General features: G+C 34.8%; 1 protein-coding gene across 7 annotated transcripts; it reads right to left on the bottom strand.

Moving 5' to 3' along the window:
• Window positions 1-941: 941 nt before the first annotated feature.
• LOC137488049 (serine/threonine-protein kinase pim-3-like) lies at window positions 942-14,365 on the bottom strand. 7 transcript variants are annotated; one of them, XR_012407806.1, is made up of 10 exons: window positions 13,213-13,529; window positions 12,912-13,082; window positions 12,712-12,794; window positions 12,547-12,597; window positions 12,098-12,470; window positions 11,793-11,972; window positions 11,607-11,702; window positions 11,423-11,511; window positions 2,630-2,834; window positions 942-1,765 (listed from the first exon to the last, which is right to left on the bottom strand). XR_012407806.1 is itself a non-coding variant. In XM_073953918.1 (9 exons), exons 1-8 carry the CDS (start codon window positions 14,212-14,214, stop codon window positions 2,631-2,633), a joined length of 1,188 nt encoding a protein of 395 aa, XP_073810019.1. In that variant the 5' UTR covers window positions 14,215-14,348; the 3' UTR covers window positions 968-1,765; window position 2,630. The 7 variants fall into 7 exon arrangements, 3 of the variants coding, with proteins under 3 accessions (XP_073810019.1, XP_073810018.1, XP_073810020.1); XR_012407805.1 differs by having other exon boundaries at window positions 1,424-1,723; XR_012407803.1 differs by lacking the exons at window positions 11,423-11,511; window positions 11,607-11,702 and adding an exon at window positions 14,154-14,365 and having other exon boundaries at window positions 968-1,770; window positions 13,213-13,257.
• Window positions 14,366-14,715: the final 350 nt, after the last annotated feature.

Here is a 14,715-nt window from a genome sequence, read left to right as displayed (position 1 = left end):
CCTTTCTGGAACTAAGCAGATTTTATACCCATTAAAATCCTTCAATTTGAATCTCCACAGTTAGATAACGTGCACAGAAATCCTCACAGGGAATCATAACAGATGATCTATACTGTACAGCCATCCACACACAGACCTCCACTGTCAGGTCCCAAGTTGTGAATTTGATGCTGAGAGTTTTTCAGAGATGTTTCCACCTGTCGGTTCATATTAGCGACAATAGAAAAGTTTGTTGTCTTGAGCTTTTTTTAAGTAAATAATAATAAAAGATATTTGGATCCTTGGTGTTGCCGACTTTTGTTTTTACCATTATATTAAGATTAATCAAGTCAATCAATGCCACACTAGAGCTTATTCAAAGGCAAGTATTATCTATGGACAAGATACATTTGAAGGCAAAATTATTCAGCCTCTTTTGAAATTTCAATTATTTTCTAAAATATAAGTGATGTTAAACAGCGCAAGGAAATTGTCACAGTATTTCTTATAACTTTGTTTACTTTTCTTATAATTAACCTGACTTGCCTAGTTTAACCTAGTTAAGCCTTTAAATTGTATTTTAAGCTGAATATTAGTATATTTGAATATCTTGCAAATTAACTAGTAAAAATGTGTTTGTTTTTTAAATCTTTCCGTTAAACAGCACTTGCATTCATTTTTGCAGAGGCTAAATGAATTTGACTGGAGAACTGAACTTGTGTTACTTGTAATGCGTTACCCCCAACACTGTAACCATCGATGTCAAACTCAGTTCCTGGAGTTCCCCCCCTACTTCAACACACAAGTCCTACTGTATATACACTGCATGTGTTGTTCATTATTGAACCTTTTTGTTTCATTGTGAATAGAAAATGTCTTCATACCTGCTGATTTGTTTAATTTTGTTAGACATTTTCTGCTGTATATTTGTTTGCTGCCAAAACAATAAAATACATTTGTCTGAAGAATTGATTTGCTTTTTATTTTTCATAACAGTTCAGAAAACTGATTAATTTGAGTTAAACTACAATAACTACTGTATATATGATTTACCATTAATGTGTGTGCAGTAGCGATTATGCTGTGAGTACAGAAGTACAGTACAGTAATTAACTGTAAGCAGTTTCCAGTTAGTTTCCGCTACTGCTCTGTTACAGTGACTAACACTGTTGCCAGTATTCTACTGTAAAAAAAAAGTCAAACCTGGTAAGATCTAATACATTTATTACAGTATTTATTATTTGTTAACATTAGTTAATGTAAATAAAGTTTCATTGTTAATTCACGTGAACTCACAGGACATTAACTAATATTAACAATTTAATTTAATATTACATTAATAATAAAACAGCCCAGACCTGGCAATGGTCATGCAAGCAGACTAGCTTTTCTCACACTGAAGCAAATATATGCATAAACACACTCCTCAAAGATCTCTTTTTTTAAATGAATATTTGAATAAATGAATGCTTTATTTTAATATATTTGTGCATAAACATTAGATCAGTCAATATCAAAGTCAAAACTGTAAACAAAAAACTTCAAAAAAAATCTTAAGATCACATTTAAAAAATGAGTTCACCCAAATGGTTCACGCCACTGGTACTTCACAGCTACTGTGGGGTCACCCATTGTGGAGAGGTCTCAGCTGAGATGCCCAACCAAGACAAACCACCTGATTCTGGACAGCAGAAGATTGGCCTGACGCCCAGAAAGAAGATGTTGCCTGAATGACTGGAAGAAACTTCAAAATGACCGGAGTTACAGATGGACCAAGCTATAAGCTCTTCTCTGGAATAAATATAACACACACACACACATAGAATAACACGAAATAAATCTAGCAGACATTAAGAATGAAATATTTATAAGTCAAATATTTATTAATAACCTTCATTTAAAGAATATTTTAATAATAATAAAATAAAAAAACATTTTCAGTGTCTTGAAATGGCCGAGTCTACTTTCACTAAAACACATTGAAATGAAAGGATTATTTCATCAAACATGTAAAACTTACGATCCTGAGGAAAAATAAAAAGAAGTGACCACTATAAAGTTATTGGTTATCCTGAATTAAATTAAAGCAAATTATTGAGAAAATTCCATGTTTAATGTTATAAAATTGACTCGAAAAAGTGAAAGATTTTCAATTCATCATTGTGTTAAATGTGAAAAGCAGCAAGTAAACACACAAAATAATCTACAATAGAAAGAAATTGATTTAAATGGCACAAAATGTGTAAATGATGACAAGTTTATTTTATATGTGTGAAAACAATTCAGCTTATTGTACTTTACTGCATTTATGAAAAAAAGATGTTTTAAAATAAGAAAATAATAATCTTCAAAATAAGAATCTAAAACTTCCAGTAGGTGGTGGTAAATACATACACTTACATACCTTTAACTACACATGACATTTTACTCCACCTTACATATTACTCACCCGGATATATATAATTGTATAAGGGTCATTCTCACTATAAAGTGCCTTCGAGACATCAAAATGATAAAGCTAAATTGTTTGAGAGTTTTGATTAAACCACAGTTGTTGTATTAATTAGAACTTAGACTGTAAGAAATGAATGTTGGTCAAGCTCCTGCCCTTTTTACAAATAATCTGCAAGTAGAAAAACAGTAAACAAACCTCAAATTGTGTCAACCCTCACGTCCAGCAGTGAGCCAGTGCATCTGTGCTGAGCGGAGCAGTGGCCGGTCTTGGGTGAAGCAAACAGGTAAACCTGAGTTTCTCCAAAACACCCCCATATCAGCTGGAGTACTTTAGGGTGAAGTTGGCACTTTCCTGGGAGTGTGAGCTGCATGATATTCCTTGGTGCTTGCCACTGACATCCCTGAGACATGCAACAAAAACCTAAAATTAATAACAGAATTTAACATGAACCTGTTTATAATAAGAACAATTAAGAACAATCAGTAAATAAAAGTGAATAAAAAGTTAAATGTGAATTAGAGTTTTATAACAGATTTGGACAGTTGCACAGTTTAACCAAGCTTAATGTTGTGTTCAATGTTCTCTGTATTTCTCAGTTCTCCTGCATTTGTTCTGTTAATAGGTGTGGATGCCAGTTCACAGGCCAGTACTCATGAACTTTGAGAGACAGTTTTTGGGGAAACTGTATCAAAGATAGGGGTGTAACGATACACTCAAGTCCTGACGATGCACTGAGGTCTTATGAAGCAAAGGAATCTCTCTCTGTGCAACAAAGTGAACATTATTTACAAATGTATCATCTGTAATATCTCTGTGGTAAACAAACGTGTGATTTCACGGCCATGAAACAGCATTATCAGCGTAATACAGGAAAACAGAATTGACCTTTTTGGGTGAAAATTAACCTTATACAATAAGTCGAGTACTGCAAAAAAAAACAAGTTCAGTATTGCAAGTCCTATCGTTTACACAAGCGATGCACATCAGCACATTTATATTTCACAGTTTCACATTATGATGTATCGTTATACCCCTAATCAAAGAAGAATGTAAAGAACACGCCTTGAACTCATTTTAATCTGTCTACTTTATATTTTCAGCTAATAGGCTGTATAATTGGACGTCAGGGCACCAAAATTAATGAAATCCGTCAGATGTCTGGGGCTCAGATCAAAATTGCTAATGCCATGGAGGGGTCATCAGACCACCAGATCACCATTACTGGAACACCTGCCAACATCAGCCTGGCACAGTATCTTATAAACGCCAGGTGAGATTCAAAGCAAGTAACAGAATAAATGCTAAACACAGATGTGAATAAAATGTATTTAATATATATATATATATATATATATATATATATATATATATATATATATATATATATATATATTTTTTTTTTTTTTTAATACTGTAATCAAACGTAAAGGAATGCAAAAGTTTAAAGAAAAGTGTTATAGATACCAAGGCTGAATTTAATTGATGAATAAATAAAGTAAAATTACAACAATCTTTTATTATTACAGATTTATTTTTAAAGCTAAAGCTCACTTTTTAATGATCCTCACTAAACCAATGTTTCTATCTTGTCTTCAAAATTAATTCTATACTGATTGTTTTCAGGAAAATTATTATTATCTGTAGTAGTAGTAGTAGTAGTAGTAGTGTTAGTAGTTAGCATAGCAGTAGTGGCAGCAGCAGTTTTTATTTTTTTTTCTTAGCAGTGTGGTTGAATTTGGTGGTGGTCAGTATTGCCAAGATAACATTTTTATTTTTTTGAAAATGCAGTTGCAGGAAAGAATAATTCTTAATTAAATCTAGTTTAGAATTATAGCACAGAAACTTAGCATGCTGAATGTCTAGCGGTTATTACTCTTATTTATTTCAAACTAATTGTTTTATTCATATTATACAGTATATTCAAATGTATTTAAGTTATCATACATGTAATGTGAGCAATAAATTGTATGAAAATATGCTTCATTTTAAATTTGTAAGTGGCGAAACGGGCAGTCATAAATGTTGTGATTTTGAGAAAATAAAATCTCATTTTAATTACGCTGTAAAAAGCAATTAGTTGACTATAAAAAGGTAAGTTAAGTCAACTTAATAGGTCCTCATATTTTTAAGTGAAGTCAATTGGTCACTTTTAAGGCAGCGGTTTTGATCTCTTCATTAAAGTAACTAATCGCTTTTTATAGGAAACAAAATGATGTTTTACATTTGAAGGTGACATTTATTCTTTTTTCGATTATATATTTTTATTTCGCTTTTTCAACAATTAACAATACAGAACATCAAAACAAAACAGCAAACAAACTAAATTAAAGCATACACCGTATATTAAATAAATGAGTAAAATTAAATTAAATAAATCAATAAAAAGGGAGGAGATACAGCATAAGCTAGTAGAAACAAAACATTTTGTCAAATCAAATCAAGTGGTACTGTTTTAATGTAGTTCAAAAATGGATTCCAAATCTTTTTAAATACTTCATCCTTTCCTCTCAAAGAATATGTGATCTTCTCCAATGGTATACAGTTGCAAACTTCTGAGATCCACAGTCCAGTTGGTACATAAATGTCTGTTTTCTATTTTAAAGCAATGCATTTTTTAGCTATCGTCAGCAACATTTCGGTAAGTTTAATAGCATAATTATGCTGGAGGTTAGAATTTGTGTTATTACCCAATAAACTTATCTCTGGATCCAATGGAAAATCAATTGCATGAATCTGTGATATAATATTACATACTTGTACCCACAATACTTTCACTTTAGGGCACAGCCATGTAGAATGCAAAAATGTAGCTTCTTCTATACCACATCTGAAGCAGAAAGGAGAAATACTGTTTTTAAATTTGTGTAATCCGGATGGAGTATAATAAAGCTGGTGTAAGAAATTAAGCTGGATTAGTCTAAATCTGGAATTCAAAGTTGAGGTTACCCCATCTCTACATAGCTGACCCCACAGGTCATTTTCTAGTGTTATCCCCAAATCCTGTTCCCATCTAGTTTTAGACTTATCTGGGTCAGTCAAAGGTTGTCTAAGCATCAAAGCATCATATATTCTAGAAACTGTTTTATGTAATGGTTTATCAGAGAAAACAAGTTCCTCCATAGCAGTTAAATTGGGTATCTTGGGATATTTTTTTAATTTGACCCTTAATAGTATATTAGTGGGACAGTCCTCTTTCATCTCAAATGTCTCCATATTAAGCCATGACAGGTAGGGGGTTTCAGCGGACATCTGTGCCAGATACCTGGATTGGGCTGCCCAATAATACATCTTAAAATTGGGGAGTCTAAGTCCTCCTTTGCTGTAGTCTAAAGCCAGTTTGTCAAGACCAACCCTTGGGGTTTTCCGATAGCAAATAAATGATCTCACTAGTGAATTATGAGAAGTCAAAAAGGATTTAGGTATTGATATTGGAAGAATGAAATACATATAAGAACCTGGGCAAAACATTCATTTTAACTGCATTAATTCTACCAGACAATGTGAGTGGTAAATCCATCCAATTTGTTAAGTCTCTGCCAGTTTTTTCTAAAAGATTAGCCAAATTAAATTTATAGAGATTTTTTAGGTTGCCGTCTACATGTATACCCAAATACTTAATGCCAGCAGGTGAGCATTTAAAAGAAAAGGTATTTAATGAAGTATAATCAAAACCTGATAATGGCAAAATTTCACTTTTATCAATGTTAACTTTATATCCAGAAAAAGTACTATATGACTGTAATACATTCTGTAAATTAGATAGGGAGTCTACAGGGTCAGTAAGAAACAAAAGAATATCATCGGCGAACAAAGATATTTTTTGTATTTCAGGGCCAGTTTTAAAGCCTTTTATGTTGGGGACACATCTAATAGCCTCAGCTAGAGGTTCGATCGCAAGGGCAAAGAGAGCTGGGCTGATGGGGCAACCTTGTCTACATCCTCTATACAAAGGTATTGAAGAAGAAATAATACCATTTGTAATAATTTTAGCTTTTGGGGATTTATAAAGTGATTGAATTAGCTCTATGTATACAGTTCCAAATCCAAATTTTTTTAGTACTTCAAATAAGTATGACCACTCAAAAGCCTTTTCGGCATCGAGAGAGGCGACTATCCCTGGTATATGTTTTTCTTTAGCAGTGTGAATAATGTTAAAAACTCTCCTCAGATTATTTGCGCCTAATCTCCCAACTACAAAACCAGTTTGATCTGGATTAATCAATTGAGGAAGTCGAGTTTCTAATCTTTTAGCTACCATTTTAGTGACTATTTTATAATCTACATTGAGGAGTGAGATTGGTCTGTAGGAGGCACAGTTATTTGGATCCTTGTCTTTTTTGAGTATTACTGAAATTATAGCATTTGAAAAGGAGTCTGGAAAACTTTTTTCCACCTTAGCCTGATTAAGAACTTCCATTAAATATGGCACAAGCAAATCTTTAAACTCTTTATAGAATTCTAATGGAAAACCATCTTCACCTCTTGATTTATTATTAGACAATAGATTAATAGCTTCAATCAGTTCAGAAGTAGAAAAAGGCTGATCCAGACTAGATCTGTCTTCCTCTGAGAGATATGGTAAATGGACTGAGGAGAGAAAAGCTTTCATTTGTAACTGATCTATACATGATTGAGAGGTATATAATTCTGTGAAATATTGCTTAAATACATCATTAATTTCTACCGGGTTGCATGTTTCCTTGTTACCAGTTTTAATAACATTTATTGTTCGTTTCTGTTCCTCTCATTTTAATTGCCAGGCCAAGACATTCTAAGCTTTCTCACCGAGTTCGTAATAACGTTGATTAGAGTAAATAATAGCTTTCTCTGCTTGGTAGGTGTTCAATTTATTGTATTCAATCTTTTTGTTTAGTAATTCTTTATAAATATCCTTTGTTTGTGACTTGTGGTACAATTTTTCAAGTACTAGTTTTTCAACTTCTAAAGTACTTAATTTGGATTTTTTGTTTTTTAACAGCCCTTTAGTGTAGGAAATTATTTGACCTCTAAGAAAAGCTTTTAAAGTGTCCCATAATATAAAACTATTGGAGCATGAGGGTTTATTTGTTGCAGTAAAAATATCAATTTGTTCCCTTATGAATTTATGAAATTCAGGTTGTTTAAAAAGAGTAGGGTTTAGTCTCCACCTGTAAGTTCCTTTTGTTTTTTCTGGAATGGACAGTGACATTACAAGGGGAGAATGATCACTCAGTAATCGAGGGAGATATTCAACATCTAGCACTCTGTATAGAAGTTGAGAGGGCAACAAGAAATAATCTATACGAGTGTGTGTATTATGGGGATGCGAATAAAAAGAGTAGTCTCTTTCTTGTGGGTGTTCTTTCCTCCATACATCCACTAAATTCAGATCTTTCATAAATGTTGTAGTAGATTTAGCTGCTTTAGAAAGGGGCACTGGTGTAGTTGAAGATCTTTCTAGTATATTGTCTAAAACAAAATTAAAATCTCCACCTACCAGGAGTTGACATTTATTCTTGATTTATTCTTTGTAACACAGTTTGTTTCATTCAGCGCATGATATTCTTTGGTCTGAAAATGGTTGTTGATTACAAACCAGATGATAGTCAGTGTTTAATGATTTATTTCAGCCTTCAGAAGGGCCTGATTGTTTAATCTTTGACATTTTTACTTGGCTCGACTTCATTGATGTTGACTGTGCTTCAAGTAATTGTAATAGTTCATAAAGCAATGTACTTTGTTTACATCTTTGTTTATTACTGTGATGTGCTGCAGTGACTTGGATCTGAAAGTGTGACGGTGTCACATTCGTCCAGACATACTTAAGAAAGATTAATTTAATTATTTAAGAACTGACCCTTTTGGGCAACGCAACTGTGATTAAAGTAAAGCAGCAAGTAACAGAAGCTGATTTGAATGTAATGTTGTGACTTTTTAACAGGTCATTTGCTGTTAAATTTGTATAATAATAAATAATAAATATACTCAAGTTCTTTTTTTTCCAAACTTGGTTTTAATAGATAGTGACTACATTGTGAGTTCTATTGTATCTCTGCTGTATTTGCTCAATGTTACAGTTCTCTGTTCAGAATGTTTATTATTTATATCACAGAAATGGGATTCATTCAAACGTAATGTATTATGTATGGATTTCAGTGTTGACTGCTGTATGATTTTATGTGATTAATAATATGACATAAAATCTCTTTTTTCATTGCGATCTCATTTTCACGTCATTCAAGGATACTTATGAAGGTAAAAAATGAATATGTATTTGCTTCTGTCATTTCTATTTCTAAAGACAGTTAATTGTGCTCCAGTGACTTATAATTGTATAATCATGTCCAGATTCTGAGTCTGAAATATTGTTATTCTGAATGTCTTAACACCCTTGGCAGTCTTTATCCAGTATAACATCATATAACAGGTTATGTCACCATATACAAAATAGATCATCCGTTTTGCAAAGATAATCATTTATTTAAGGTCTTAGAAAACAAGAACTGACTACAATCTTTAAGTGATGATTGCTGCTGAATGACGCATTGTATGACTTCATTTCATGATTTTTCTTTCAATAAAGTCTCTTGGTCTCACGTAGGTTTTGTTTGTTTTCTGTGCCAGTGATTTATACTTGAATATGTTTACGAGGTGGGTTGTTAGCCCAACGATCAACCCTCAACCTGGAGGACCAGGACATACACACATACGGACAATTTAGCTTACCCAATTCACCTATAGCGCATGTCCTTGGACTTGTGGGGGAAACTGGAGCACCTGGAGGAAACCAACGTGAAAAAGGGGAGAACATGCAAACTCCACACAGAAATGCCAACTGGCCCAGCCAGGACTCGAACCAGCGACCTTCTTACTGTGAGGCGACAATGCTAACCACGGAGTCACTGTGTTGCCCCAGCGTGTATATCAATTAAGAAAAAAATATATATGCATTTAAATATCTACTGACTAATTTAACTTCTCTCTTTCGTCAGATGGGTTCAGGTAGTGCCTCTGTCCTGCTGCGCTTCAGGAGAATTCAGCATCACAAGCAAAATGACTACGTTGAGTCAAATAACATATATTGACCAATCAGTGCGGTTGTCAAGGCAGAATCTCAAGCACAACCAATCATTTTAAATGACATGGTGAATCATTTAAAGAATTTTAAATGTTAAGTTCAGAGAACTTACAATAAGAATTAAAAGTTTGTTGCTGCCTAATGGGTAAGTTAAACACACCTTTGATGCCAAAACTTGGTATTTTAAATAATATCAAGTTATATTAACTTAATATCTTTAATAATGACTACAGCAGGGTTTACAGTGCATAATCAGGGCGGATTAAATCAATAAGCTAACTAAGCAGTCGCTTAGGGCCCCAAGGAAGTCTGGAGGCAGACAATAAACACTAATAATGTCATTTCCTGTCATATTTTGCAGGATAAGGCTCTAACAAATACATTTTACCTTAATCAGTATGTGTGCAATTGTGTCCCCCCACCCCAATCATGGATCAGTCCAGCAGTCAAATCAGATGAAAATTAAATCTTTTAAAATGTAGAGATTGTGTTCAGATAAAAATATAGAAAGCAAGACAGAGTGATATAAGATAAAGACAGCTAAATAAATAAGCAAATATGAAAAGTGCTTATTACTGTAGGACTTCTGGGTCTCATGACTCAAATTGCTTAGGGCCCCAAAATCACTGAATCCGGCCCTGCTCATAACAAACAATCATCATGATCACAGTAAAAAGTGTAGAGTAAACAATGTTATTAACACTATGAGCTGTATTTGTTAAAATAAATGTTAAATTATTGTGTGTTTCATTAGAAAAACTGTTGAGATGATGAAAAACACGCAGTCTTATACGTTTTAGTTAAATTGTGATTCTCTGTGCTGAACATTGCCCCCTTGTGTTGTCTATGATCACTTACTGAGGAGAGACGTGACCCTGCACCACAAAAGCACTTTTTTACTTCTTTTAGTTTGAGCACATGCTTTTTAAAATGATTGAGTTGTTGAAACTTTGACCTACACATGAAAAAACAATATGTACATTTTAAATTATTTTCAAAATCATAATTGTATTCTAACCTGAAACTGAAGATCGTCCTAAAAAGAGATTTATTGCACTATATTGGGATAATTTGCAATTTGATGTGCACAAAGAAGAAAAACACAGTAGTGTTTACTTTAAATTCTCTTAAGAAGTTTAGTATTTGTATTTTTTCCAACTTGAAATAGAAGACTATATCAAAAAACTATTCAGCACTCTTCAATGTTGAAATTTTGTAGTTCCATGTCCACAAAAACACAATATTGTTCATTTCAAATTCTCATACAAACTTTTCTTTTTTACCTAAAATTGAAGATCATTCAAAATAAAAAACATTTGTTAAATATCAGCATGCGTGTATGGACATTTACTGAGTTTATTATCGACAGATCTGTGTTTAAGTAAAACAATTCGGCTAGTTTAGATTTTTATGTTTTAAATTCAGACATCAAATATTGCAAATAAAGTTTTGGTCTAGTTAGTTCAGCACACTACAGACAGCATGATCATATCTGACTGAACAGAGTCTCCTAATTCCTCCAGTGTCTGTGTTCATTCATCAATTTTCCTTCAGCTTAGTCCCTTTATTCATCAGGGGTCGCCACAGGGGAATGAACCGCCAAAATATCCAGCATATGTTTTACACAGTGAACCTTGCTGTGAGGTTACAGTGCAAACCACTGAGTCACTGTGCTGCCCTAGGTTTGAACATTTACATTTTAGTGAAACCAGTAAAGAAAAAAAAACTGCTGTAATTGCGTATAAAATAACTTTATTGTTCATGATTTATTTAACACCTTCCCCCGTTTTTCTCTAAGTGGTCAAGAAACTGTACATTTGTCTACTGTAGACTAGCTTGTGTGTGTGTGTGTGTGTGTGTGTGTGTGTGTGTGTGTGTGTGTGTGTGTGTGTGTGTGTGTGTGTGTGTGTGTGTGTGTCTTCAGCTCGTACAGCTTCACACAGAGCCTCACAGATGCAGCAGAGGAAGCTCAGGATCAGGATCTGTTCTCCTCAGTTCCTCTGCCCCTCCTGCTCTCCTTCTACAAATCATTGACAGCGTTTATCTACACTGAACCTGACAATGCAACCCAAGCCATGACTGCTGGATTCAAATAAGTGTAATGTCACTGGCCACCTGTGCAGTGCAACCAGGGATGGCTCTCAATGTCATCTAAACTGGGTCGATCAGCCGGTGCTGCACTGAGACACCAGCGAATCAGCTGACGGCACTCTGTTACACACAACACCGTCTTCAGAAACACACAACAACACACTTCTGCTCGCTCGCCAGGCTATCTCTGAATGTGTCTGAATCTCTTACCTGTTGACAAGCTCCTAGGGAAGGTCAGTCGGCTTCTGGACGTGACCCTCTGTGCGCCTCTGAATGGGAAACAGTCACACAGGATGTTGTAGAGCGTCACTCCTACTGACCAGACTGTAGCTGGAGTCGCATGGTAGCGATGTCTACGAAACCACTCGGGAGGAGCGTATGCAGGAGTGCCTGAGAGACATAAGAAGACCACAAACATCTGCTCAACATGCTCCAGTACAGACAAATTCCCTTTAGTGGATCAGCAGAAGTTCACAAACATCAACAGAACGTTTCCTTCTGTAACTCAAACTCACCTGCAAAGTATTTGTAGGCCGATCGCTTCAGCAGATCTCCACAGCCGAAGTCCAGCAGCTTGATGTCCTGGGACTCTGTGGAGATCAGCAGGTTTTCTGGTTTGACGTCCCGATGCAGGACGCCGCGGTTCTCGCAGTGTTTTAGGGCCGCGATCAGCTGCACCAGCACTTTCTTGGCCAGACGCTCATCCAGACAGCCGTTCTCCTCACAGAAGCTCTGGAGATCTTGGCAAGGATCCGGTCGCTCCAGGATCAGGATGTAGCGTCTGGGACGGTCAAACCAGTCCAGCAGCTGCAGGACACTGGGGCAGGCAGGAGCTGACGTGACACGGGTCATCAATGCCACCTCCAGAGGCAGCCGACCCTGACCATCCTGCAGGACAAACCCTCCATTATATCCAGAACTCAATCAAACACAGCAAACACAACAGATTCACATCAAAACATACAACTTTCAGTCGCTCGGGGGTCCGGTCCTTCGACACGTACTTGATGGCCACCTGCAGACAGGAAAAGCAGAGTAAATCACACCTGCCTGATTGTGACACATGACATTTACTGACAGCAACATTTCTAAAGCATGTCTGAACAAAGGAGGGAAGAAAATCTCTTACTGGCAGTCCATCAGACCTGCGCATCCCAGCAAACACAGAGCCGAATCCACCTCGTCCCAGCAACGGGCCCTTCTGGTACAAGTCTGCAACACAGAAGAGCACAAGAAATGAAGAGAGAAAGAGAAAACATGCTGCGGTCTCATCAATGACAAATCATTTCCTAACTGAGCCATAAGATCTAGAAGATGAGCTGTGCTGACCTCTGCGAGAGCGTTTGGCTGGTCTGCTGGACGAGGTGGACAGTGTTTGCTGGCTGCTGCTCTGCCTTTTCCTCTTGCTGTTCCTCTGGTCTGTGGATGCAGAATCAGCCAAGTGTGAAGGCAGAGGAGCCAAAAAACCAGGAAGCTCAGTGGTGCCGTCCCGTGTATCTTCTGTGCATCAAAACATTTTTAATGAATCTTTTTTGTTAACTTCTGTAATCCTTTTCATATTAGTCAAACACCATACAGCATCATACAGTGATATACAATGACAAACAAATGAAAGATTAAAAACACTCACCTCCTCTTTCTTCACCCATGTGGGACATGGACAATCTCCTCCAACCTGCAATAAAACAGACAAATACAGACAAATATAAAAAATAAATGTAAAACAAAGTAAAGAAAAAAGAAAAAGAAAAAGAAGAAAAAAAACGAAATGAAAAAAGAGCAACAAAGTTGTGTTTAAAAAAATAATCAGAAAAATAACGAAAAAAAGATGATTAGAGAAATTGTGCTCTTTAAAATAAGTCTTTTTCTCTCAGAAATCCTCCAACAGCTTCAGAAATCTCAGGAATCGCACAGAAATGCTCTGCAAAGTCGCCTCGTCTCTCAACCAAAAGATTGCGATGGGTTTGATTGTTTTTATATGCAGTCAGAATTCATACCATAACACACGTTGCTATAGCAACTAACATATTGGCGTGACCTTGCGTGCCTGAGATATTTTTATTTTATTTTCATAAATATAATTCATGCAGTTATTCGATTTTCTAAATCTTAATTATTAATAGTAATAATTAATCTAAAGCTCTTGTTATAAAATTAAATAACTATCATTTTAATAGGCCAATCAGCTTTCCGTAAAACTTGATTGCGTCACCACCGACATTAGCAGAAGAGAAACCTTTACATTTAATTTTTATTTATCTATATTTTATTTAATTTTGTACCTGCCCCTTCCTCATTTCGTTCTCTTTTTTTATTCTCTTTCTATTACTCCTTTCTTTTTAGTTATTATTCTTATAATTTTGTAATTGTATATTCTTGTATTCCAGTCTTGTACAAATTACTTCCTGAGTTATATTGTAAATTTCTTCTTTTCTAAATAAAAGTTTGTTTGAAAAAAAAAAAAAAAAAAAAAAAAACCTTTACATTTAACGAAAATCACACAGAAATTCAAGAATAAAGATTTTAATAAACAGTACTAAACAAACGAGCTTTTCTATAAATGTAACTTACCATAATGAAGAAGTGGACAAGGATGAAATTGTTCTCCATTCGGGAGAGCTACAGGAATCATAAACTGTTTTCAGAAAAATATTGTATTATTTTCAGAGAAACACATTTCTAGGAGTTTATTTACGCTAAATTTCATATTATTGCCGAATCACGCTGAAGCAGGGCATTACGAAAGGTCATGTGACTGACGTCCCTGACGTCACTCCTTGCGTAATAAATGTATGGCGAACGCACAATTTAGGTATATTAATGAATTATATTTTTAAATAAAATAAATTGTATAATAAACAACAATGATATTAAATTAAATAAGGCTTTTAGTATTTCATTTCATTTAATTTCGATAGCTCAATCAGTGTATGTTGATGACGCAGTGTTGATGAAAGCTGATTGGCCTATTGAAAATTATGCCGGAAATTAAATTTTTATACATTTTTAATTTAATAACAAGAGCTTTTAATTAGAACTAATCGGATTTATACCCCTTTTTGGCTATTTGTATTTTACAATGTTAGTTGCTATAGCAACGCGTGTTATGATATGAATTCTGACTGCATATAAA

The sequence above is a fragment of the Danio rerio genome, chromosome 6 (assembly GCF_049306965.1).
Source record: "Danio rerio strain Tuebingen ecotype United States chromosome 6, GRCz12tu, whole genome shotgun sequence".
NCBI classification, from domain to species: Eukaryota; Metazoa; Chordata; class Actinopteri; order Cypriniformes; family Danionidae; genus Danio; species Danio rerio.
This window is presented reverse-complemented; position numbering and strand designations above follow the sequence as displayed.